Consider the following 27,542-nt stretch of genomic DNA (forward strand, 5'->3'; position numbering starts at 1 on the left):
GGTACCAACTAATATTTTTTTTTAATGTTCATTTTTATTATATCAGCACAGATCTTCTAAGCATTGGATTCAGCATGTCAGTTCCTTTGTCATGCATCACAAAACAGTGTATTGTTGCAGCTATTTCTGACTTAAGCTAAATTAGCTCCAGTTTTGCAGAGGTGACAAACTTTATATCATAGTTCCTAGCCCTTGAACCTTCTTTCTCTAAAAACCATGTTACAGTAACATCTTTGATATTTGGCATCTGTGGGGCTGGGCGGTTGCTGGATAATCAACTCTTCTGGATAATAGGGAGCGCTCACACTGGGTGGGAGAGCAGAGGAGCCTGCCGGCTGCGCTCACACATAACATGAAGGGATGCAGAGACACAGAGGGAGTTTGTCTCTGTCAGCCGCGGGGGGTGGCCAGGGTGGAAGGGTGGGGCCCAGGTGGGCGGTTTCTGGGACAGCAAATATGAGTGGTATCCCTGTAGGAACCGCACACCCCTGAGCTGTGGGGCCTGCAGTCGGGGCTGCTGAGATACACAGGGCTGCGATGGAGGGCGTGGGGATGGCCAGGGCAGCCTGTCCCTTCCTGCAGCCGCTGCTTGTCCACACTCCTGGGGCCCCACAGCACTGAGAAGACTGCCTTGCCATGTGGGCCCCCTCAGCCAACAGCAGGCAAATGGATCCCTGTGTTCACTGCCCTGCTGTTGCCCTCCTAGCAGCTGCATTCCTCCCTATGCACATTCCTGGGTCCCCGCTCACTGACTACACCAAACGCTAGTGTCAGGGAGCACGCTGTGAGGATCCCCAACACTCATGCTTGGGGCCCTGTTGTGACCCAACCCCCAAGCACACATGACCAGTGCGCTGTTTCCAGAGCCCATCCCACCCAACACATGCCTGGGCTGTGCTGTGTCTCTCTCTGTGCTGTATGCAAGTGCAGCTGACTGGTTCCTCTGCTCTCTCTGCCATCTTGCCCGCTATGCCAGTTACTCTAATACTGGTAAAACAAGAGTTTACTGTACTAATGATGGTGCTCCTCCAGTCTTGTGTGGATTTGTCTACACTGCTTTGGTGAAAAACGAAAATCAAAGCAAAACATTGTCATGAATTTTTCTTCTCTGATAGAAAAAGTAGTTCTCTTTTTCCTGTGGAGTGGTGAGCTCATGGAGTTACTTGGGAAAAGGTGCATTGACATATGCAGATTAATGAGACAGTACATCTTTTGGGTGTGGGAAAATGTTTGAAACTTGTGACAGTTCTTTTTCTTTTGTATCGTAGCTGAGCTGGGAGACTATGACCCATATAAGCACACTGCAGGCTATGTGTCAGAATACCGATTTGTTCCAGACCAGAAGGAAGAACTGGAAGATGCAATAGAACGGATACACAAAACTCTGATGTAGGAGTTCAGTTTTGTTATTATGCATGTATAATCAAGTGCTACAGATGCTAGATAGAAGGGAAGAAAGAACTGAGATATTGTCACATCTCATTCTCATATCAGAATGAAGGTCTGAAGAATCTGCTGGTGACATGAGACATCCTTTTATGCTCATCAGAAATTTAAAATAGAAATAATATGGGGGAGTAGTTCTAATAAGAATTGATTAGAAATAGATTTAGAATAAACATGGTACTTTTCTTTGTATTTTTAGGATTTTTTTTATTAAATGTTCATATTATCTGTTTCAGATTTTTCAGTGGAGAGAGATTGCAGTAATATCCTATGGTTAAGGCAGTGGGCTGGAATCCAAGACACTTGGATTCAGTTCTCAGCTTTACCATAGACTTCTTGGGTGTAATTTTTCGCTAGTCACTTAATCTATCTGTGCCTCAGTTACCGATCTTCCTTTGCCAAGTGTACATACAACACTTGATACAATGGTCCCCCTTTTGCTTGCTAAATTGTTGTCTGTTGAATGGAGCCATGCATTTAGCATCCTCCATCGAACAGTAGAGAACAGTCTGTAGAAGGCCCAGGAAGCTAGGCTGTATGCGCATTAGTTGAATGCTAAATAGTTTCCTTAATGAAGTGCCTTTTTATATTTATAAGCATGCAGTTCTCTCATGTTGTTACTCAGTACACAGTACGTGAAACAACATATATCTGCCCAGTGTAAACTGATAGCAAGGTGCTTTTTTGATTGTTGCACTATGTCCCCTTCTTTTTAATTTTGTTTGAGGTGTTAAAGGGTCATCTGAAAAGACTAATATTCTTTATGCAAGTGTTAATACCATGATGCTTTTGTTAGTGGTTTCTGCTGATTAGAATTATTAATATCTTGCTGAGGAGGTTCTAACTTTTTTCAGATATACAGAGGCATATCCTTCCCTGAAGATTCATTCCATAACATTGGGGTACATGCATATTTAGCATCTTGGCTTGAACCTTCTCTTTAGGGGAAGGTAGTTCTTATTATTTATTTCTGCGTGTGAAGTCCTCATCTTCTTATTGTCTGAATTCTTCATAGTTGTTTTTATATCATTAGCGTAATCTTGTAATAACAGCTCTGTGCAGCAGGGAAGTACCATTATTCACATTTTAAAGATGGAAAAATGAAGGCACAGAGAAAGTGACTTGCCCAATGTCACACAGGAAATCTGTGTCAGAATGAGCAATTGATTCCAAGTTTCCTGAGTTCCTAGTCAGTGCCCTAACCAAAGGACACTTTCCCATCCTGTTTATATTGCAGTCATGCCTAAAATTACCAATCATTGTCCTAGGCCAGTGGTTCTCAAATTTTTGTGCTGGTGACCACTATCAAGCCTCTGAGAACAACCTCACCAAAGCAAGGTTTGGGGTGGAGGCTGTCAGCTTGTGACCACCCATGATGATCCCCTCAGAGGTCCTTACCAGGTTTCCCTCTATTTTTTCCATTTGAAAGGGGGATGCTAATGAGACACTTTGGGATATGCTAATGAGGTGTTAGAATGAATATGCAGCACCTCATTAGCATATCCCAAAGTGTCTGATTAGCATCCCCTTTTTGAAGTGGGGGGCTAGTGTAGACATAGCCCATAGGTGGAATAAGTTTGATGTGCACCACGGCATATGGGCGCATACGCCACAAGTAGAAACATACGCTACTGACTATGGGTGCTAGGGGGTAATAGGCTGGGTGGCACCTGAATCACTCCTAAGCAACTGCCCAGTTGCTCAGCTTAAATGGAACACTGGTCCTTACCTCCCAGGTTGAGAACCTCTGTGCAAGGTAGTGTGCTAAGTTTAAAAAAAAACAAACCCAAAACAACTTTTGCCGTTAGACATCGTACAGTCCTAAATACAAAACACAGGTGCGTGTAAAACAAACGGTGATGATGGTGGATAGTTAGATTAATAATAGAAGGTTTTTACATATAATTTGCACCATGTGTAGGTTTAATAAATCAATCCAAAATTGAGATATTAGCTCGCACCTGCCTTGCCATTGTTATCTGGCAATGGTCTGTAGCATCGAGGCAGACTTGGATGCTAGAGGAGGATCTGCAGATGGATAAGTGGAGGGATCATGCTCAATCATATAGTTTTGTTTTGTTTTTTTAAAGAAATTACAAGATTGTGTGTAAGAGAGGGGGTGGGACTAAGGAGGGACCCAAAGGGGACAAAATATTGGCTGTTTTTGTTTATATGGAATTCAGTGAGGAAGAAATAGAGCTGTGTGGTTAAGAAAATTGTAGGAAAGGAGAAAAGAGAGTGCATTTGTAATAACAAAATCATGATGGCTGTCATGATGGGACTTCCACTAAAGACATTTAGCAGCACAGGAACAAAAGTAGAGGAAACAGATGTTGGGTTAAGCCAGGAGTAAGAGTGGGACAGACAGACATTGCGATGAGAGAGAAGGCCCAGTTAGCCAAGGTTGGAGGAGACTGTGGAATGGAAGGAGTCAATGAATGAACTGAAGGAGGTGGGGATAAGAGGACACCTGGATGAGTCAAAGCGCTACTGTGTCCTCATTGTACAGATCTTGTAGAACCTGGAATTTATTGGTCAACATAAGTCAACACTGTTCCTGCATCTTTGTGTCTTTCAAGAGGATGATGATGTATCTCTGTTTTCTGGTTGCTGTTTCTGGCATGTTCTTCTTCAGCTTCTGCTTCATTTTCAGTTTGGAAACCAATAGATGATGGTCAGATGCTACGTTGGTTCCTCTCTTTGCTTGTACATCATGTAGCAATTGTATAAACTTCTTCTGATATGCAAAGGTGGTCAATCTGGTTCTCTAAAGTGACCTGGAGGAACCCATGTTGGTTTGTGAGGGAACGCACTGCCTCTGATGAGAAGGTTTTTAAGGGGACAGATGTCTGCAAACCTTACTTAGTTTTCCCCTTTTCATAGCTGGTGTTGTCTTCTCCAATTTTGGCATTGAAGTCTCCCATCACAATGTTCACTTCTCCATTATGTAGCTTGTCAAGTACAGCCTGCTGTCTATCATAGAAGTCGTCTTTTGCTTCTTCACTGTGATCATTCGGTGGTGCGTAGGACTGGGTGGTGTTCATCTTGATCATCTTGTTTTTAGTTCTGAATTAGGCTGTTGTTGTTGGTCTGTGGGTTCCTCATCCAATGAATGCCTTCTGCACTTTTTTTGGTAGCATTTGTCCACTCTTTCTCCGTGTGCAGCATTGTCATCCTCATGTGCTGAGTACAGAAGCATCTCTCCTGTTGGCAATCTTAGTTGTCCTGACATTTCCTAGGAGGGAAGAGGTCCCCGATGGTCTCTTTCTTTAGCAAATTTATTAGCAATGATGCAGCAATTTAAAATAAGACCATTTTTGCTTTTTAGACCTCAAGAAGAATGCTGTGAAGTCTTTTTGGGACAGAGCAGGAGTATTTTGGGAGTTGACAGCAAGTAGGCAAAGAGAGGTTTTGCCATTGTCGTTAACATCAATTTAATATATAAGGTAACTGTAGTACTTGCAAGTGAAAGCTCGGCACATTTTAAGTGGAGCAAGTAGGAGCACAGTCTCATGGAGAGAATGATGTTCTAAGTCAATACCAAGGAAGCACCGCAGACTTACTCAACAAACTTTGTTAATATGATTTATTTTATCAACAACGGTAGCATTGACTTGAGAGACAGTATTCTTACCTATTATATTGTTTACAGGGGTCAGGTTCCTGCTGAGGCAGAGCTGAATTACTTAGGAGTGGCCAAATCACTGGAAATGTATGGAGTAGATCTCCATCCTGTGTATGTAAGTACTGTTTTAATTGAAGATAAGTAAGTTTGATGGCATTGCAATACTTCTACATTTAAATGAAAAGCTGTAATTATGCTATTAGTATTCAACTGGTATCTTATTTTTAAAAATCAAATTTAAGAAATCCAAAGGAAAAATACTTATGAAGAACGTTGACTAACTTGCTAAGGAAGCTGAATGAGATTTGAATGAAAGAATGTGATTCTGCTTCTCTCTGAAGGACAGTTAACAGCACTGAACAAGCAATAAGGATAACAGATATCAGAGCAAGATAAAAGCAGGTTATAATCACAGTATTTGGATAGGAATATGAAAATAATACAATAAACTGAGTGTTGAAAAGGTTTCAAAGTCAAAGGAAAGATTAGGTAATGAGCCTGATTGGGTAGGAATGCATGGGACTTCAGAGCTTTGTTTTAATATTCATTGTGAAGGTTACTAAGGAGCCAGGGCATATTTAAAAAAATCTCACTGCAAAATCAAGCAGCATTTCACTTTTTTATGCCCTCAGAAGATGCTACCATCTGTATTACAAAACGAACTCTATGCCAGGATTCAGGCTTCTAGCTGAAGGCCACATTGGTCAGTCTACTTAGCAATTAATTTTTTTTTTGTTTCAATAGTTGGACATATAGCATTTTTAAAAAAAAAAAAAGAGTAGTTCAAACTACAAAAATAAGTTGAATTATAGAGCTGTAATGGAAACATTTGCTAATTTAAAGTTAGCTAATTTAAATTCTTTGAAAAGCTGTTCAAAAGAAAAAAATCAAATAAACTCCCAAAGATTAATTATGGAAATTGTATCACTCACCGAATGAACTATTTCTCTGTTACTATTTCGTAGATTGTACTTCAGTTTTTGGACTTAATACAAATGCAGTATCATGTGCCCCTTCTGCTTTTTGGATGCTATAAGACTTCATGGAACAGTTTTCTATGCAATTCCAAGTTTAAAAATACAAAAATTTCTTAGCCTTGAAAGCTTGTTTTGGTTCAGTCTTTTTGGGTTGTATGTAGAGATCCACGACAGGGTAGGGAAAATGCATCTCTGCAATCTGTAGAATGATCCTTCTGAGTCTAGTCACTGATTAGTACTACTATTATTTCATATTTGTATTACAGAAGTGCCAAAAGCTCTCATTCAGAATTGAACGTCCATTGTATAAAGTGCTTTTCAGACTTATCCAGGCACATGGTCATGTCCCAATCCATCTACACCTTAATAAGCTTCCTATGAATAGTTTTGGAAGTTAGTTAACTCACAGAAGTTTCAATGGTAAGAAATTCAGGGAGGTCAGTCATTTGGGTGTTTTTGAAATTAAGAATTTTCACTTTATTAAATAGATTTTCTGCAGTCATTTGATCTTGTGATTGACCTCATAATGGTTGAGACTTTGTTCAGTGCTGGCATTAGTAGGGGTTAAGAAAATTTTGATCATTCTGCAGTAAAATTTGGAAGCAGGTAAAAATCCCACCATGTTTTTCTTAGTGAATGCTTCCAAAAAGTGGAGGCCAGCATAAAGGAGCTCCCTGCAGAAACAAAGGAGTATTTCTAAAGCTAGAAACTAAGTGTGTTGCTGAAAACCGAGAGAACGTACAACTGGTTTCTATCCATGGTCACGCCTGGGTGCCGCATAGAACTTTACTGAGTCACACTCATCAGTCATTTTAACTCTTGTCCGGTACTGACTGATCCAGTAAAATTATGAGGAGAATTGATGGTTCCCGAAATGTCGAAGTATTGACTCAGTGTAAACCCATCAAAAATTTTGGAGAGTGCTCTTTCTCTTTGGTGCCTTACTTAGAAAAACAGGAGGGTTTAAACCTTTAAAGGCTTAAAATCTTTGTGGCCTATAGATACTTTGAAACTGAACCGCTGGGTAACAGCCTTGGTAGAGACAGGAGAATATATAGTGTTAATAAAGGATGCTTTCCTATTTGTTCCGCTCACTGAGTCTCACCACAAATACCTTGACTTGGCTCAAAGAAACATTTTTTGTCAATTCTCATATCTTGCCTCCAGGATTTCTTCTTGTGTGATTTTGAATATTTGCCATGAATTATCAGAGCAGCTGCAGTTTGGAATCAGAATTTTCATGTTATCCTATACCCAGGTGATTGGTTATGTAGACCCCAGCAGCTCAGGAAGTACACTCATCTCTCATTTAACGAGTACTCTACTTATGAATACTTGCTAAAATGAGGAACACATATATTTAAAATTGTTTGCTCTGCGGGTGAACTTCCCCACTTATATGAGCCAGTCCCTGTCTGGGGCGTGGGGAGACTTGCAGCCCCACAGCTGGAGCTGAGCTGGCCGTGGGGTCCCTGGCCGGGCATGGGGAGACCCATAAGGCCCACTCCCAACACTCCCACTATGGTAACTCCCTGCGCACCCCCCCTCACCTGCCCGCCCACCCAGTCCCAACATTTTCCCAGCTCACAGCTCCCCACACAACCCCGCCAGCCTGCTCCCAACACCCATCCCATGCCGACACCTCCCCCCCACCCATACCTCTGCTGCAGCTGGGAGAAACAAGCCCCTACCTCCTCCACCTGAGCTGGCTGCAGGTTTTAACCCTCCCTCCCGCTCATGGCCCCAAACTGCCCCCAGCCTTTAACCCCACCCCCAACCCCAGGTTCACTTACCTTTCAAAAGCAGCACTGCCTGCTGCTACTCCGAGCACTTGGAACCAATCAGAGACTTTTACGTGTATTTTAATGGTAATTTAGTGTCCCTCTTATGAGCTTTCGCCTACGAGCAAAAAATTAGGAACAAATTGTGCTTGTTCAGTGAGGGATGAGTCTGTTTCAAGTGGGGAAAGAATCAGGTTCTTCTTTGTCATGGGCTTTGTTCTCCATTGTGAGAAAAGTGCTCTGGATCCCTTATTGCAGTTGGTTTGTGTAGGAGCTCTCTGCAGCCCCATGAAAGCAACAGTGTTTCAAGAGGGAGCAGGTCAGACTGGCATTATACATCTGCATTCGAGAATTACAGAATTTAATTGATGTCGTTTCTTGACAGGGGATTAGTTTTCTGTGTTTTGTGCCTCTCACCAGCCTGCATGCCCCTAATCTTCCAGAAAGTGCATGTTCATTTGTCTCTGACACGAAGGGAAGTCCAGGTTCATTTGTGAAAAACTTTGGCCTTTGTGACTGGGCTACTCATAGGGGTGGGACAGGTGGCAGAAATCTGAGTCAGCAGCTTGGTCTTTGGGAAACAGAGAAGCAAATTAAATTGAGATTGGTGGAGCCTCTTGCAGAAATATACTTTTAAGGTAGGGGATCATTTTTAAGGGGCATTTTGGCCTGGTGCTCGTTGAAAAATGAGATGGACGTTTGAATGACAGTATTGAGGACACGTGAGTCCTAAGAGTGCTCCTCTGCTGGAAGTCCTTCCCTTGTGCTGGGCCACATTGACAGCTCTGACCTCTGTACACATGGTTGGGTTAACAAGTAATATTTAAAAACAGCTCTTATTTAATGTGGCACATTAGAGTGGAACCATCCGTCCCATGTTGGGCAGGACGGTCCCAAATTTGGGATGTCAAAAGCGTCCCGATTTATTTTTTTTAAAAGGAACTCATTGTCCTATATTTGGGCCATCCCACTCCCTGCCTTGGAGTGGCGGGAGTCATTTCCCAGAGCCTCCGGGAAGTAGGGGAAATGTGGGCAGCTGCCGCTTCCCTAGGGCTCCAGGGGATTGCCACCTCCTTCCTGGCTCCCCAGGGCTTTGAGGAGTCACCCCTCCCTTCACCATATCTCCCTGTCCAGTATTTGGGACAGGGAGATATGGTAACCCTGTGGTACATGGATGCTGGTTTGATCAGGGGGTTGTGTCATTTTCTGTCTCCCCCTTTGATTACATTTTTAACTCTTCCATAATTTCCTGAGATGATGGTTACATTTTTCTGTTCTGCAGGATCAGAAATTTGTTAATCAGAGGTCAGAGAGGTTAAAGTAACATGCCCAAAGTCTATTACTAGCAGCACAGCCAGTAAGCGAGCCCATTTCTCTTGAAGTCCACACCAGTGCTCTATCCACTAGGCCACACTGCTTCTAGATTACATCTGTAAAAATGAAGCTGTGGTTGTAACTAATAAAATGACATATGTTCTGTTTTCCAGGGTGAAAACAAGTCTGAATATTTTTTGGGATTAACACCTGTAGGAGTTGTTGTTTACAAGAATAAGAAACAAGTAGGGAAGTATTTTTGGTATGTATGGCATAATATTGCACACTGCATTTTAATAATTTTAAATACATGGGTATAAAGAAAAACAGTAGTGAACATACCTATCGCATATCTGGCTAGTTTTAGAAAAACTAAGCCAAGGTCCTTGTTGGAATCACTGATCTTTCTGTCTAGATTAAAGTGTGTTCCATTCCTGATATTGCAAGAGATGGTTTTAACTTTCCCTAAACCTTGAAGTGTTTAAATGTCACTTTTTTCTTGTGGGTAATATAGGCAGACATACTGAAGCACTAGTAAAAGTTATGTGCTAATTGCTTACTGAAATTTACCATTTTTTGGTTTCTCCTTTGTGTATATCTGAGATGTTGCATATAAATACCTCTCTTTCTCCTTTTCTCAACATTTAGGCCTAGAATTACAAAGGTACACTTCAAGGAAATGCAGTTTGAACTTAGGGTGCTGGGAAAAGATGTAAGTCTTTATTTAAAGTCTGAAAGAAGAAATAGTGAAACTAATCAAGTTAACTGATTTAATGCATACAATGAAATAAAACTATTATTACCAGTTTTGCTTTTAATCATGATCACAAAAAACTTTCCTTATACTTGAATTTATTCCCAAGTGTAGTCTTTCTTGATGTAGTTAAGGTTAAGTTTTCTCTTTTCTCTGCTGCCTCTTCTTCACTTTGCAGGGGAAGCAACAAAGCCTTGTTGAAGCAGATGACAATTGGACTTTGTAGTATATTATTATCCAGAGTTGTTCTTCTGGGCCTTCAGTTAAGGCTTGGGATTTAGCATATGGCAGAATGCCTGTTCGTGTACATACAAGTCTTTAGTTCTGCTTTAAAGTAAATTATATGTAGGTAATGCTGTAGTTGCTCTCTGATGGCATATGTGTCTACTATTTGTGTGAAATGCCTGGCATTATTTCAGATGTTTAACAAGCTGAATGGGAAATTTGGAAGCTTGAGAAAAGAGACAGGTTTATGGTGTGGTTGACTCATAAACTTTTTGAAAGTTCTGTGCTGTGCTCATACTAGGCAATCACCCAGGTAGCATTTGGCAAATTCAAGCCCTGACAGGTACTCTTAGAAAACTGTTTAAAAGAGCAGCAGGAACAAAGTTGTGCGAAAGATCATGAAAATCTGCACCACGACTAATGCTTCTTTGAAGTGCTGTTGCAATGCCTTGTATTCTGACAGTATTGGGAGATGCCAGAATGTTTCAGAATATCCACCTTTCTGGTTTTGATAACTGTGTGTTATTACTACAAGGGAGGTTAGTTGGTGAAAGAATTGATTGTTTCTGTTGTCTTATTTTTCTGAATCTGTAGCGTCATAATGCTCACTTATGCAGCTACATGACACAAATAAGCATAGATGGTCAGTGTGGCTGGCCTGCATCTGAATTCCAACATCATCATGCTACAGGATATCCCCAAATTTCTTGTATTCACTTTATATCCTCAAATAAATGCCAGTACCTTGTCATTTCACAGGGAAACTGAGACAAGTACAGTAAAACCCTGAGTTACGTGGGGGTTGCGAGGAAGACAACCCCCGTGTAACTCAAATTTCATGTAAGCCCGGGGAGGAGGACCCCTCCCTCCTCCTCCGAACCCCTGGGAGCCTGGAGCCACGTGCATCAGCAACTGGTCACTTTCCAGCCTCCTGCTCAGCTGCGAGGAGCCCAGAGGCAGGTGCAGCAGTGGCTCCCAACTCCCAGGGGGCTGAGGGGCTTCCTCCCTCCTTTCCTCTCCCTCCTCCTCTGAACCCCCAGAGCCAGCCTGAGCAGCGCCTGGTCAGTTTCCTGGCTCCCTGCTCAGGAGCTGGCAAACTGACCAGGTACGACTGCACCTGGCTCCCTGGGGCTGAGGGGCTTCCCCACCCCACTCCCAGCAGCCGCATCCTCCTGGCTTCAACCAGGTGAGGGAAGCCAGAGGGAAGCTGTGGGCTGCTCCTTTCAGCACTCTGCAACTGGCTCCAGCTCTTGGAGCCAGTGGCAGAACAGTGAAAGGGGAAGCTGCCCTCCCCCAGGCTCCAGCCACCTGCTTCCCCCAGCTAGGTGAAGTGGGCAGCTGGAGCCTGGGATTTTGACATTCTTGTTAATACGATTGATGTGTATGTCGAACTCATGTAAGGTGGGGGTTTACTGTATTTGCAACACGAAATCAGTGCAAAAATGCCATTTCTGCATTGTGCTACATTCTGGGAGACCATCCTATCGTAGAGGAGGAAGGGACTACTACGTCTCCTTACAGATATAATCTGACAACACCTGGAATATGGTGTTCATTTCCAGGCACCTCGGTTCTCAGAAAGACACTGACAAGTAGCATGAGCATTACAGGAACACTGATTTCAATATGCCTTTTCAAAACATTCAAGCAAACAGACCGTATGAATTCTGACTCTCTTGACAGCTGCTGTTCTTTTTGCATAGGGCATGTGCATGGTTGTATCTGCAGGTGTTCATACTGGATCCTTGAAACATAAGTTGAAGTGATGTGCCTAAAATCCAAAAGTGAACAAGGAATGGTGACAATTGGGTATTTTTATGCTCTGACACCATCTAAGAAGTGATGGAAATTTTATAGCCAAGTGCTGAAGTGTGAGAAATAATGGCAAGTTCTGTGTTAGCACTGTTAGTCTGTATATTTGAGAACAACAAGAAGTCTTGTGGCACCTTATAGACTAACAGATATTTCGGAGCACAAGCTTTCGTGGGCAAAGACCCACTTCGTCAGATGCATGAGTCTTTGCCCACGGAAGCTTGTGCTCCAAAATATCTGTTAGTCTCTAAGGTGCCACAAGACTTCTTGTTGTGTTAGCAATGACTCCTGAAAACCCTTACCCATATAAGTAGCTCTTAGTTCAGTTCATTGTGGCTACTTAGATAAAAAAAGCATTTATCACATGAATAAGGGTTTGCAGGATAAAGCTCTAACTTGTCAGTCATAAATTATTGTCGGAGTGAACAATCAGGCTGAGAATGTTGACAGTACAAAATGATAAAGGAAGATGCCAGCACAAATGGTGCTATTGGAGGACCTGAGGCTATCTGAGTCGATGGAAAGACTTCCACTGACTTCACAGGGCTTTGGACCAGGCCTATAGTGACTTGACATTTCAATTCAGCAACAAACACTTGCCTGATGTTAAATGTCTACATGACCATGGACAATATTCCTGACTTATTTAGATGCAGTATTTCTCAGGTAACTCCACCATGAAGCCACTGCAAGCTCTGCGCCAGTCCCAAGCCTGAATGAAGGAGGAGGGTTGGTCAGACGTGTGTTGATGCGCTGACTGTCAAACAACAATACAAATTAAATCTGATGCCAGTACAACTAAATCTTAAAAGATGCCGGCTCGGACCAGATAAACAAGGTCTGCAATACCAATCAAGTGATCATGGTTGGGTCAATAAGTTGGCTACCGAAAGAAAATTACAGCTAACACACATTCTATTCTTCGGAACGCGGAACATCCGAACACTGTGGGCAACTGGAAAATTAGAGCTGCTTTGGAAGGAGATGGAGAGATACTGATGTGATACACTTGGACTGGCAGAGATGCATTGGATGGGATCAGGAGAGATATGCAGTTGCGAAGTAGTTTGGTCAGGAAACGAAACGAAGCATGAAGCAGGAGTTGGATTCCTTCTTAGCAAAACAGCTAGAAGAGCATTATTAGGATACAAACCGGTGAGTGCAAGAATGATGGTAGCGAGATTCAAAGCAAAACCATTCAACATCTCAGTCATTCAGGTGTATGCACCCACATTGGACAGTACGGAGGAAGAGATGGAGCTATTCTATAAAGAGACTGGAGGAGATACCGAAGAAAGATGTTGACCATCGTAGGAGATTGGAATGTGAAGGCTGGAACAGATAATGAAGGTTGGGAGAGAGTCATGGGAAGGTTTGGATATGGAGAAAGAAATGAAAGAGGTGAGAAACCGCTAGAGTTTGCTACAGAGCATGAGATAGTGATCTGCAACACGAGATTCCCACAAAAGGACTGTAAGAAGTGGACATGGCAATCAAATAATGGGAAGTCCAAGAACATGATAGGTATGATTTTGAGAAGAAGATGGATAACATCAGCACAGCAGTGCTGAACTTTCCAAGGAGCTGATACAGACTCAGACCACAGTCTAGTGATCGCAAACATCAAGATAAAGCTCAGAAGAAAATGTAAGACGCAGTTTAAGGAAAGAAGAGACGTGGCAAGGCTGTGTGAGGAAGAAACAGGGAATGCATACAGAACAGCGCTCAAAGAGAAGATTAAGAATATCGCCACAGAGAAAGACCTAGATAAGAGAGTCGCCAGGATAGCCATCTCTACAGAAGAGGAAATTGAGCAGACTTTTCCAGAAGAAGAAAAGTGGATTATCCAGGAGACACTGAAGTTGGTTCAAGAGAAGAAAGAGTTGAAGATCAGAAAAGATGTTTCAGAGATGGCAGAACAACAATATAGGATGAAATGCAAAGAGGTAAGGAAAGCAATCAGAAAGGATAAAGTGAAATGGTTAGAGGAGCAATGTGAAGATATCAAGAGGTATTACGGTGAGTGTAAGACCAGGGAGGTGTATAAGACAATTAGGAATATTAATAGGAAATGACAATCAAAGATGAGAACGAAGAAGTGAACATGAACAGGGAGACAATTGTGCAGTGATGGATGAGATATTGCACCAATCTGTGTAAAGTACAGTTGGACCCAAGTGTGTCAGAGAGACTGATTGGAGAATTGAAAGAGATATCTCCCCTGAGCATCAAGAGCGAGACTGATATTTTGAAGAAGGAAGTAGAAAAAGCAGTGAAACGACTAAACAACAAGAGCCCTGAAAATAAGATCACGGGAGAGATGATCAAATATGGCAGAGAAAGCGCATGATTCAGGAAATACACTGACTACGTAATATAGCGTGGAAAGAAGAGAAGGCGCCTAAGGAATGGACAAGATCTGTGCTAGTGACAATACCCAAGAAGGGAAGTACATTGGAGTGCAAGAATTACAGAATAATTGCCCTAACAAATCATCTAGGCAAGGTGCTGATGATGATACTGACTGAGAGATTAAGATTGCAGATAGAAGAACATATAGCAGACGAGCAACAGGGTTCAGAAAAGATAGAAGTACCAAACAGCAGATACTGGCACTAAGACTGATAGTGGAGAAAGCTCGATGAAAGAACAAAAACATATACTTGATTCATTGATTTTCAAAAGGCGTTTGACCGTATATATCAGAAAGCGACAATGGTGTTGGAGTCATATGGAGTGGATAGCAAACTGATGCGGTTGTTGACGGATATCAGTGGTAATGCGGAGGCAGCGGTGAGAACATGCGGGGCGTTGGGAAGTTGGTTTAAAACAAGTAGACGTATGAGACAAGGAGATCCAATATCGCCAAGTATCTTCATCACACATCTGGAGAGAGTGATGGACAAGAAGATCAAGAAGAGGTAGAAGGGATATCTGTGCACAGGAAAAGAATTAACAATTTGAGGTTCGTAGATAATATAGTTATCATTGAGGAAGATGAGGAGAAGCTAGCGAAGACAGTGCAGGTATTAAACGAAGAAGGGAAGCGGTATGGCCTGATTATGAACATCGATGAAAACAAAAAGCAATGGTATTTGGAGATAAGTAAATAGGAAGGAAGATCAGTGTCAATGGTATTGAACTAGAAAATGCAGTGAAGTTTACATATCTGGGGAGCAACATAATGTATGATCTAAACTGTAAGAAGGAAATAGCAACTAGAATAGAGAAAGCAAGCGTGAGTTTGAAGGCAATGGATAAGATCTGAAAAAGCAAAGCAATTAGCTGAAGAACGAAGCTGGGCATCTTGCAAACGTGTGTATTCAGCCGCAGGTTGTATGGATGTGAGATGTGGGTAGTAACGAAAGATTCGAAAAGAAGAATATTGGGATTCAAAGGGAGTTGTTATAGAAAGATCCTGAGAATAGGATGGATGCAGAAGTTCACCAATGAGGAATTATATAGGAAGATACAGGGAAAAGAGAGCCTGCTGCAGAAGGTTATAAAAATGGAAGCTCCAACTATTTGGACATATTTTTAGAATGAACAACGAATGAAAAATCAAGACCCTGGTTTTTGGCATAATGGATGGTTCGAATAGGAGAGGCAGACCCCCCACAGAATGGATACATGATATAATAGATTGGTGCAGAGCTAGACTACAGAAACTAAGCCGCTCCGCGCTGGACAGGGAAAGATGGAGGGAAACTGAGGGACATCAGACACCAACTGCCGCTGAGCCCCTGGTTATTGATGATGATGATTTCTCAGGTGATACAGTGAGGCACAACCCTGAGATTCAGTGCATAATTTCTAGAATCATAGAAAACTAGAACTGGAAGGGACCTCTAGAAGTCATCAAGTCCAGTCCCCTGCCCTCACGGCAGGACCAGCCAATGTTTAGACCATCCCTGATAGATGTGTATCTAACCTGCTCTTAGTTATCTCCACTGATGGAGATTCCAGTGTTTAACCACCTAGATAGTTAGGAAGTTTTCTCTAATCTAAACCTCCCTTGCTGCAGTTTAAGCCCATTGCTGCTTCTCCTATCCTCAGAGGCTAAGGAGAAAAATTTTCTCTCTCCTCCTTGTAACCCTCTTTGATGTACTTGAAAACCCCTATCGTGTCCCCTCTAAGTCGTCTTTTTTTCTAAACTAAACAAGCCCAGTTCTTTCAGCCTTTCTTCATAGGTCATGTTGTCTAGACCTTTGATCATTCTTGTTGGTCTTTTCTGGACTCTTTCCAGTTTCTCCACATCTTTCTTGAAATGCAGTGCCCAGAAGTGAACACAATACTCCAATCGAGGCCTAATGATTCAGAATTACATCATAATTCAGAATTACATCATAAAAGTAAGTTATAAGAGATTAAAATGCACAACTATGTTCGTTAATCAAGGCGGCTTTTATGTTTTTTCTCCTTATTCAGACACAAATCAGAGCAGAAACATCTTGTCCATGAGTAGAGTGGAAGAATGACCTCTCATGTCTTGCTCCCAACACTGTTAATGCATCCCAAAATCATGTTTGCTTTTTTAGCAATAGCATCACAGTGTTGACTCATATTTAGCTGGTGGTCCACTATGACCCCTAAATCCTTCTCTGCAGTACTCCTTCTTAGACAGTCACTTCTCATTCTGTATGTATGAGGCTGATTGTTCCTTTCCAAATGGTGTACTTTGCATTTGTCCTTATTAAACTTCATCCTGTTTGTCTCAGACCACTTCTCCAGTTTGTCCAGATCATTTTGAATTACGACTCTATCCTCTCAAGCTGTTGCAAGGCCTACCAACTTGGTATCATCTCCAGACTTAATAAGCACGCTCTCTATGCCAATATCTAAATTGTTGATGGAGATCTTGAATAGAAATGGTTCCTAAACAGACCTCTGCAGAACCCCACTTATTATGGCCTTCCAGCATGACACGAAACCATTAATAACTACACTCTGAGAATGCTTATCTAGCCAGATAGGCACCCACCTTATAGTAGCCCCATTTAAGTTGTATTTGCCTAGGTTATTGATAAGACTATAATGCAAAACCTTATCAAATGCCTTACTAAAGTATATGTCTAGGTATATCAAGTGCCTTGCTAAAGTCTAGGTACATCGACTGCTTCTCCCTTATCCGCAAGCCTTGTTGTCCTATCAAAGAAAGCTATCAGAGTGGTCTGGTATGATTTGTTCTTTACAAATTCATGCTGGCGGTTACCTATCACCTTATTTTCTTCCAGATGTTTGCAGATGAATTTCTTATTGCTTGCTCCATTATCTTTCCTGGCATAGAAGTTAAACTGACTGGTGTGTAGTTTCCTGGGTTGTTCTTATTTCCCTTATTTCTTATTTCCCTTTTCATGGGTGGACACTATATTTGCCCTTTTCCAGTCCTCTGGAATCTCTCCCAGCTCCCAGGACTTTTAAAAGATGATAGCTAAAGGCTCAGATACCTCCTCTATCAGCTCCTGGAGTTTTGTAGGTGACTTGCAGACATCTAAGTAATTTTTAACTCGTTCTACTTTTATTTTATCTTCTAAATCTACCCCCTTCCCACTGGCATTCACTATGGTAGGTATTTCTTCATCAGACTTCCTGGTGAAGTCTGAAACAAAGTCATTAAGCACCTCTGTCATGTCCAAGTTTTCTGATATTGTTTCTCCCGCCTCACTGAGCAGTGGGACTATCCTGCCTTGGTCAATCTCTTGCTTCTAATTTATTAATAGAATGTCTTCTTCTTACTCTTTATGTCTCCAGCTAGTTTGAGCTTGTTTTTGTGCCTTTGCCTTTCTAGTTTTGCCCCTGCATACCTGTATTGTTTTCTTATATTCATCCTATGTAATTTTTCCTAATTTCCACTTTTTACAAGATTCCTTTTTGATTATGAGATCATGCAAGATCTCTTGGCTAAACCAAGGCAGTCTTTTACCATACTTTCTGTCTTTCCTGCACAGTGATACAGGGGCATCATGGGGCATCTTATATGCTTAATTGGACATGTGCTTAAATTGAATGCTTATTGCTCACTGAATGGCTTCCTTGGATTTTTTATTTTGTTAGAGGCTATACACTCTCCATTCTTCTTCGAATAGTTTTACCCCGGGGGCTCAACTCTCTGTGTCGGTGCGTCCTTGCACCGGCACTCAGAGATTCTTCTGCAGATGTGGTGTCTCACACCATGCTGTGCCTGCACAGTAGCATCTCCTCATGCTATCTGGCTTGCGCGAGGTGCAGGCCTCTCAGTTCCTTCTCTACCATCCTCAGCTACATATGGAGCTTTGCCCTCCGGAGATTCCAGGTCCTGTGTGACCTCATCCTGGTGGCATGACTGTCCCCCACTATCATGGTGTACGTCTGCCTCAAGCTGCTGGGGCCTCTGGCCACTACCACATATGTGATCAAGCTGGCCAGACATCACATGTGGTTCCTTCAGTTGTGGCTGGCCACATGCAGTGCCCTGGTGAGGGACCTGCTGTCCAAGACTGTTAGCCATTCCACTGCGCATTCTTGCTTCCCTCTAGTGGTGGACATATTCAGGCAGTGTTCTCACCAGGCTGACATTCCACCAGCTGCTCCCATCTATTATCCTTCCTACAGATGCCTCCCTTATGGGCTGGGGAGCCCATATGGGTTCTTGCATGGTTCAGGGCAAATGGTCATTCACTAAACAAGTGCTCCACGTAAACGTCCTGGAACTCAGAGTGGTTAGCTATGCTTGCAGGCATTTCCTCTGGCATCTTGCACAAAGTTTGGTCAACATCCTCATGGACAACACCATCTGCATGTGTTATCTCAACCATGAGGATCGGGTTCGTTCCCCATCCCTGAGTGCAGAGGCCATAAAACTGTGGCCTTGGTGTTTTCGGCATTGCATCACTCCAGTCACCATATATCTCCCTGGGGTGCTGAATGTGACCGTAGACACCCTCAGTCACTCATTCAGCAATCACCGTGAGTGGGAGATTGATATGGTGGCTGTCAACCATGTGTTTCAGCTTTGGGGCCAGCTTTGCATAACTTGTTTGCAAACAGAAATTGTCACCAGTATGACTCCAGAATGGGTCTAGGGGGACACTCCCTCAGGGATGCCTTCTCTATCAAATGGGATGCTTTCTTTCTTTACACCCTTCCTCTACTTCCCTTGATTCACAAGCTCCTGGTCAAGGTCAGACTGGATTGTGCCTGCCTCATCCTGATTGCCCCATTGTGGCCAAATCAAACTTGGTATCCTTACCTGTTTAGGTTGTCAGTAGTGTCACCTTACCCTTTTCCCCCTTGACTCAACCTTCTTTCTCAGGACTTCAGCTGTACTCTTCACCCCGATCCATTCAGGTTACGTCTCCTCGTGTGGTTCCTTCATGATTCCAGAATCTCAAAATCTCATGCGATGAGGGGGTGAAAAGGGTTCTTGTTAACAGCAGATGGGAGTCGACACACAAGTCCTACTTTTACAAGTGGAAGTGGTTCTCTGGTTAGTTGGGTGCTTACCATCCTATGCCTCCTCATGTCATGCCCCTTCCTGTCCTCCTTGACTACCTGCTGCACTGGTGTGAGTTAGTCCTACCACTCACTACTGTCCAGGTACATGCCACAGCGTTGGCAGCATTCCACCAGGCAGATGATGGGATTGCCTTTCTCCCCCATCCCATCACCAAACGTTTTCTGATGGGACTGCAAAACACCTTTCCATCGGTATGTTCTCTAGTCCCTATTTGGGACCTTAACCATGTGCTCGCTCAACTGCCTCATGAAACTGCCCTTTGAACCTTTGGCGACATGTTCCTGGCTCCATCTGCTGATGAAGGTTTCGTTTTTAGTTGCTGTCATGTCATGCAGGAGGGTTGGGGAGCTTGCCACTCTCATTGCTGAACCTTTTTATACCATGTTTACCAAGGATAGAGTCACCCTTCGCCCTCATCCTGAGTTATTTCCTAAGGTTCCCTCTCCATTTCAACAAGCCTATCCACTTATCTGCGTTGTTCCCGAAGCTGCACTCTGATCCTACACGTGCAGCGTGGCACATCCTGGATGTCCGTCAGGCATTGGCTTTCTACGTTGTCCGCACACAGCCTTGGCATAAGTCTCCTTGGCTCATCCTGTCCTTTGTGGAGCGATTCAAGGGCCTGCCTGTTTCATTTCAATGGCTGTCCAAGTGGCTATCCACCTGTATTTACGCTTCTTATGCACGTCACCAAAGGGAGCTTCCAGGTGCTGACAACACCCCTTCTACCTGAGCTGTGTCCTCCACTGTCTCCTTTCTCAGGAATATACCTCTTACTCACATATGCAAGCCAGCGACGTGGACTTCCAGCAATATGTTTGTACGACATTACGCTCTCTTGTTTTCTATTGCTTCCGCCATTCAAGTGGGACAAGCAATTCTATTGACTGTAATATTTACTGAGCTCCAAACCCACTTCGAAAGCGCGACTAGTGCTTTATGGTCACCCAGAGTGGAGCACCCACAGGGATACTACTTAAAGAAGAGGAGGAAGTTACTCCCCTTGTGCAGTAACGATGGTTCTTTAAGATGTGTCCCCCCCTGTGGGTGCTCCACTTCTCTCCCTCCTTCCCTTGCTGTGGACTGAGCTGCTCGATTTGCTGGGCAGAGAGGGAACGGAGGGGTCCATGCCACCCGTGCAGCAGATAGCAGAAAGAGACACTACTGTGCATGTGCAACAGGGAACTACAGCTATAGAAGAATCTCTTCGTGCCAGCGTGCGGACACACTGACGCCCAGAGTGGAGCCACCTATGGCAACACACATTTCGAAGAACCATTGTTACTGCACAAGGTGAGTAACTTTCTCCTTTGTGACTGTCTGTTTCGGGACTGTCCTTTTTGCACCTTTCGCAAATAGTATGTTGTGTTTTTTATTGAAAATAAAGAAAAAATGTAAATTGTACCAAGAATCGTAAAATAACTTTAAAATAAGCAGGTACTGATTTTGCTATTGTGTGGGTTTTTTCAAAGATGGATGCTAATTAAATAGAGCTCTTCTAACTCCCACTGACAGAATGATGATGATGATGGTGAAATTCTACAAATTAGAATTAGCATTCAGAATTTCCTCTCTCTTAGGTAGGATTTTACAGCATAGGGAATTCTCAGAGACTTTAGGGCCAGAAAGGACCGTTGTAATCATCTAGTTGATCTCCTGCACATTGTAGGCCACAGAACCTTATCCACCCATGTGTGGCATAAGAGACTAAACTGAGACAGGTGATACAGCTGCAAATTTAATTTAAAATCTCATCCAGAAAAATATAGAAGTTTGTTCCTGTCACGTAAGAATTACAAACAGTAATTTTTTGCACTCGACCTTCATTGCAACTGGTGGGGTGGTATGAATATAAGTAAATGCAGAGCATTTGCTCTATTAGCTGGGGAGATTTGTACGTATCTTTTTCTCCTCACTTACCCACTCAGCCATCTGCTACTTGTAGCAGTAAGAGTTCTGTAGTGGTTAATAGGTGAGTAATCACTAATCAACCGTCTGTTTAAAGTTCAGTGGAATAAAATTCCTTGGCAGTGGCAGCTTAATTTTCAGGATTATTTTTTAGCCTTTTGTTTGTGATTGCTTAGTAAAGTTTTTGTATTGTTATTTTGTGAGGCTCCAGTACTTCAAATCTTGAAGAGTTTATTCAGTAGTAGTGCAGATTTATTATTTTGATACTTGACTTGCATGATGTACTTTAGGATAATTATCTTCTTGACTATAGAGTTGAGGTGACCTCGTGTAACCCATAAATACATTCTTGGTTGCATAAACTAGGATTGGTATGCATTAGGTAAGTATATTAAAAAAAAAAAAAAAAAAAAAAAAAAACCTTAAGAACATTCTCTGTTGGAGGAAACAAATGATAATCTCCAGGTCAGTATCTAACTTGGCAAAGAATAATGTTTGGAAGCAGTAGCTCAGAGGAAGATATGTATATTCTGCAGTTGTTTATTGCACTGAAGCAGAGTGGAAATGTATGTGGGGCCAGCCCTCCACCTGCACTGAATTTACACTCAATTCACCTGACAAAAGTGGGGAGAGGGCGTAATGGTTGTAAGTTACTTTTCTGCTTCAGTAAATGTGGTCTGACTGGAGGCCGAAATAGGCTCTGTCATAAATTAGTGTAGCTTAAGAGTTACTTTGTGTAACTTTGACTGCCATTGTCCCATAGAATTCTGTCCAGCGTGCCTCCTCTTGCAGTTGAACCCCTAAAATTCCTTTCGCTCTTCTGACATGCCTCTACGTAGGTGGGGGGTAGGGTGTGTGGATGGCATTGTGGTGTGCTAATGACCAATCAACTGTTGGAAGAAACCTCAACTGCTTCTCTAGGTCAGCTTGTGACTGCTTTGTACTACTGAAGCAATGCAAAACAGTCAAAAAAAGAGATGAGGATCTGGCCTATTGCTTTTAATAGGTGCACAGTGCTCTCTGCCTTGCATTCCTCATTCAGCTTTTGTTTTGTGTTTTGATGTTTTCTTACTCTACTCTTAGCATGTGGAACTCTAAGAGCTATTGGGTAAGCAATGTAAAGCTGCTTGAAAGGCTCCAACTAATATTGAATGAGCCTCTAATTATCATTCTGCTAGAAATCATTATGAAAAATAACAGTTCTTTGTTTTCTTTGGGAAAATATGCTAAAATAATGGCAAAAATGTTAATTCGCAGTAGCTTTAAAATGTTATTACTCAAGACAATAAAATACTATTGATTTATGTTGATGGATGCTACTCACATGTATCTGTCGTTCCCCCCCGCCCCGGGTCAGGCACTCAGACCTGCTTCTTTAACCCACGTGAGTGGCTTGCTTGCACAATAAAATCAGTAGTAGTGATGCCAGAAGGGCAAAATTACTAACCTTAGAAGACACTGTCACATTGTCTTACTTTTTTGTGTGCATGCCCAGGTTTACAGATTATGCAACTAGTCCCGGTGCTCTTGTGGTTTCCCTGTACCACCTTAAAAATAAGTAGAAAAATATTGAAACCCTAAATCTGTTCGGATTTGTTGTGGTGAGAATGTTAATGAAGATGCTGAATCCTCCTTGAAGAAAGTGAAACATAGTAGAAGAAGTTACCAACTGTATCACCTAAATTGGCTGAAGACCTCAAGAATGTACATCTCAGTGAGATAAAGATTTTCTTTCTTTGGTCTTCTGTGAAATTCACCATGTGAGGAGACCTTCCTAAGATTTTAAAGCATGCATTTTTTTTTAAAAGTTTTCATTCATTTGAACTTGACCAGGAAAGGTCATAAAAGGCTTGTCTTTTTTTTAAAAAGGTGCTGTATTGTTCCCATAGTCACTTACTCCACTCAAATGCTCAGACTCCACCCCCTAATCATACCAGTACTCTTTACTGTCAGTGGAAGTGTGCTCTTACATAGCTTAAAAAAATCCTTCAAAGGCTTGAATTACTAGCACTTTTGTATTTACTCTTGAGATTTTTCATCCGTAAGGAATTTTCTTAATATATTACCTTTTTTAAAAAAAGTTAGATCTTTCAATAAATGATACCATGAGATTAATAGGCTCATATAGGCTGATTCATTGGGAATCTTCCCACTGATTTTGTGGGCTTTGGATCGGAATAATAATCAGGAAGGGCAAATACCTTTTCTTGCCAAGTTATTTTTATGTCCTCAAAAAATACAATTAAGCATTTACCAACATAAAAGTAAGACACAGAATTGGAGGAAGTAATAGCATTCCATTAAATTTTAGCAATTAGATTCAATCCTAAGATCAGTTACTATTGAGACATCATATTCAATCATGTTTCCAAAAAAAAAGAAACTTGGTCTGACCAAGGTTAAATTATACAGTGCTTAAAATGCCACCCACCACTTGAGCTGCTGTTTTGACTGCAGGGGAACTGTGTCAATTTACACAATCTGAGATTCTGGTCTGTAAATTTTAATATAGACACAGACATAACGCCCTAAAATCCACTTCTCTTCTTTCTCATATTTTAAGAAACTTGACGCTTCTTCATGAAAAGTCCTATTTCTTGATTTGCCATAAACAGTAGAGCAAATTGGATTTTGCAGCAGGTAGAATCTGGCACCTGACTGCCAGAGGTTCACGTGATGCATGATTTTCCTATTGTATGTCCAGCGTGACAGATTTGGAGATCAATTATTCCTACCTGTCCAAGCCATATTCCAGTAATATCTCAGACTGTGTTTTTCATTAATTGCAAGCACATGTTGTTGCAAATGTAAGTATCAGCTATATGCTGCAGCACATCAGTCTCTTTCTATGGAAGCATTTCACCTCCCAACTAACAGTGCTTGCACTGGTGGTGATTTCTGTTGCAGGTCCCTTTTTGCTGTAATGTCAAAAGGAAAAAACGGTTTCTCTGGGCAAAGGCTCCAGCTTATCTGGTGGCATATTCAGTCCTCGGTAACTTCACTACATACCTGCTTCACCAGTTCAGTCTTCTGCAGTAGAAGATCTCTAAAAGAGGCTCCAGTATATCCCTTATGTTTTTGTCATTGTCAGAGAATGAAACGTTAGTTTTAGTCCAGTCATAGGTGTAACCCTGTGTTGTTTGGTCTATGCTTTTGTTTCATGTTTGAAGGAAGACTTTCAAGCAAGTAGTTGCACACTTCCACTAAGTGCTGAACAGCCTTTAATTGGAGATGTGATTTATTTATTTTTTAGGAGTGAGATTTTGAATTTGGAGGAATACACTAGATTACATCACGATTTGCAGGTATATTTGCAAATCATAGTTTCAGTTTAAATTAAAAATGTGAGAAACCTTAATGGATGCTACATATACACACACCATGCAGCATATTGAGACATCCATTTTATAAAGCCAACTGCTAAAAATGGGGAAATTATATTTATAAACACTTGCATGCCTTATTAGATTATTGAGGAAGCTCTTTTAGAACCTGGGTCTGTCACTCATGCTGAACAGTAATTTATTATAAGAATAATCCTATGGAAATCAGTGGGTCTATATGGTAGTAATGTACTATGCACTCATTATAACAGTGATAAAACTTGTCCCTTAGTTAGATGACTAATAGGCTTTACAGTGATTCATGTTGAATCCTGAAGTTTATAATTTGTTGAGAAAGATTAGTGTAATCCTGGAAGATTTAATTTGATGCCAGTAGAGAAGATCTTCACATATGAGCGTCTAAAAAGGTAGGCTTCTGAGTTTTTAGAGAGACAAAATATAAGTAGCTTTTATAGGTGAGATAAGTTTTTGAGTTTATCAGCAGTTCCCAGCCTTTTCCAGGTGGGGACCCATTTTGACAATTCAGGAAGACTTGGTGACCCAAGGCAATTCAAAAACAGGGGGCAGGGGGTGGGAGGGCAGTGACCTAACTAGCTGATTTTGAGCCTGAGGCAAGACTATGAAATTGTGCTCCCTCATGTTTATAGATTCATAATAGTTATTTCATAGAAAAGGGGAAATATATTAGTAACACTGCATTTACTATAGTTAATCAGTTGTGGTGGTGGAAAGACACTCATCCCCAAGCTGCCTCCCCAATCCCCTGGCTTAAACTGGGGCTGCGGGGGGTCGCACTTGGGGGCTGGAGAACCACACTCGGGGGCTAGGGGAGTCACATTCAGGGACTAGGAGTAAATTGGGCTGGAGGGGCTAGGGGAGTCGCACTCAGGGGTGGAGGGGGTTAGAGGAGTCACACTCAGGGGCTAAGTATCGGAGGGGTAGCTGTGCTAGTCTGGATCTGTAACAGCAACGAAGGGTCCTGTGGCACCTTATAGACTAACAGAAAAGTTTTGAGCATGAGCTTTCGTGAGCACAGACTCACATCACTAGGGGCTGGGGAGTCCCATTCAGGGGCTAGGAGTGTCTCACTCAGGGACTAAGGGTGTCTCACTTGGGCTGGAGGGGGCTATGGGAGTCACGCTCAGGAGCTGGGGGGGCTAGAGGACTCACTCACGGGCTAGGAGTCACTCGAGCTGGAGGGAGCTAGGGGAGGCAGAGGGACTCCCGACCCCTGCAGCTGAAAGCTGGCTGGGGCAGAGCCCAGGGCTGGCAGCGCCAGCTGTGGGAACCCTGGCTAGGTGGAGCGGGGGAGGACTCCCGACCCATGGAGCCCTGGACCTGGCAGTGCCAGCCGGGGAATCCCAGCTGGGTGCAGGGGGGACCCTGGGCTGGAAGCTGGTGGGAGTGCAGATCCCTGACTGGCTCTCAGCCCCCAGTCCCAGGCTTAAGCCTACTAACCCCTAACCCTGCCCTGCCACCTGCCTCCCCTGAGCTGGGTGCTGCTCCTCTGGCTCCCTAGCTGTCTGCCGGATACCTTTTTCACATGCAGGAGGGCTGTTCCCTGCCCTGTATTGCTGAAATGGTGCTTAATTTAATTGATTGGTTTAACAGGCTGACTGCTGTTAACCCAGTAGTAGTAGTAGTAGGCATCCTTCAGTCTGCATAGACTATGGATCGCGCCCTTTATAGTTTCAATTGAGGACTTCATTTACAGCGTCTACTGTGACTATGAAGACCCACACGAGAGTGACAGTCCTTGCTGCATCTCTTGCAGATGTGGTGGGTGTCTGGCAAGTCCTTAGTGTGCTTTCTGTGCGCTCGCTTCTCCTCTGCTAGCTGTCTGATCCTCATCTCGCCCTTCTGAAGGCCCTTGTGTAACCCCTGCCTCCATCTGCTGCAGTCGTCTGCTAGTTCTTCCCAGTTGTCCAGCTCAATGTCTACCTCTCTGAGGGTCTCTCTTGCAGACATCTTTGTAGCGCAACTGGGGACATCCGGGAGGTCTTTTGCCAGAGGCTAGCTCACCATACAGGATGTCTTTTGGAATCCTTCGATCATTCATCCTGTGGACGTGGCCAAGCCAGCGGAGCTGACGCTGCCTGAGGAGGGTGTGCATGGTTGGGATTCCAGCTTGCTTAAGGACGGCAGTGTTGGTTACTCTGTCCTTCCATGATATTCCAAGGATGCGCCTGAGGCAGCACAAGTGGAAGACATTCAGCCTCTTTTCCTGGCGGGCACACAGGGTCCAGGTCTCGCTGCCATAAAGGAGGGTGCTGAGGATGCAGGCTCTGTAGGCTTGCATTTTGGTGTGCGTGTACAGCTTGTTGTTATTCCACACTCTCTTGCTGTGTCTGGACAGAGTTGTGGCCGCTTTTCCGATCCTCCTATTTAGCTCAGTGTCCAAGGACAGGGTGTCAGTGATGGTGGACCCGAGGTAAACGAACTTGTGGACAACCTCTAACGTATAGTTGTCATTGCTGATTGATGGGGATTCAGCGACATCCTGACCGAGTACGTGTGTCTTCTTTAGGCTGATGGTAAGCCCAAAGTCCTTGCACGCTTTGGAGAACTGATCCAGCAGTTTTTGAAGCTGGTCTTCTGTGAGAGACACTACAGAAGCATCGTCTGCGAACAGCATGTCTCTGATGAGGACTTACCGCACCTTAGACTTAGCTTTCAGCCTTGCAAGATTAAACAGTTTCCCATCAGATCTTGCTGTTAACCCATTTAAGAAGTTAAGTAGCATTTCAATGTGAATGGCTTCTTTAGAGCCACCTGGGGAACCCTCCCACCCAGTCGGTGACCCTTTTCAAATGTAATCAGGACCCATGTTTGGGTCATGGCCCATAGGTTGGGAGACCCTG

General features: G+C 42.9%; 1 protein-coding gene across 3 annotated transcripts in view; it reads left to right on the top strand.

Moving 5' to 3' along the window:
* Positions 1-27,542, top strand: part of EPB41L4A (erythrocyte membrane protein band 4.1 like 4A) — a 224,375-nt gene that overhangs the window by 121,453 nt on the left and 75,380 nt on the right. For all 3 annotated transcript variants that reach the window (XM_074995228.1, XM_074995229.1, XM_074995231.1), the window contains exons 7-10: positions 1,269-1,389; positions 5,099-5,186; positions 9,317-9,405; positions 9,792-9,855. In XM_074995228.1, coding sequence (XP_074851329.1) covers positions 1,269-1,389; positions 5,099-5,186; positions 9,317-9,405; positions 9,792-9,855 — 362 coding nt within the window. The remainder of the gene's footprint in view (positions 1-1,268; positions 1,390-5,098; positions 5,187-9,316; positions 9,406-9,791; positions 9,856-27,542) is intronic.

The sequence above is a fragment of the Carettochelys insculpta genome, chromosome 5 (genome assembly GCF_033958435.1).
Source record: "Carettochelys insculpta isolate YL-2023 chromosome 5, ASM3395843v1, whole genome shotgun sequence".
NCBI classification, from domain to species: Eukaryota; Metazoa; Chordata; order Testudines; family Carettochelyidae; genus Carettochelys; species Carettochelys insculpta.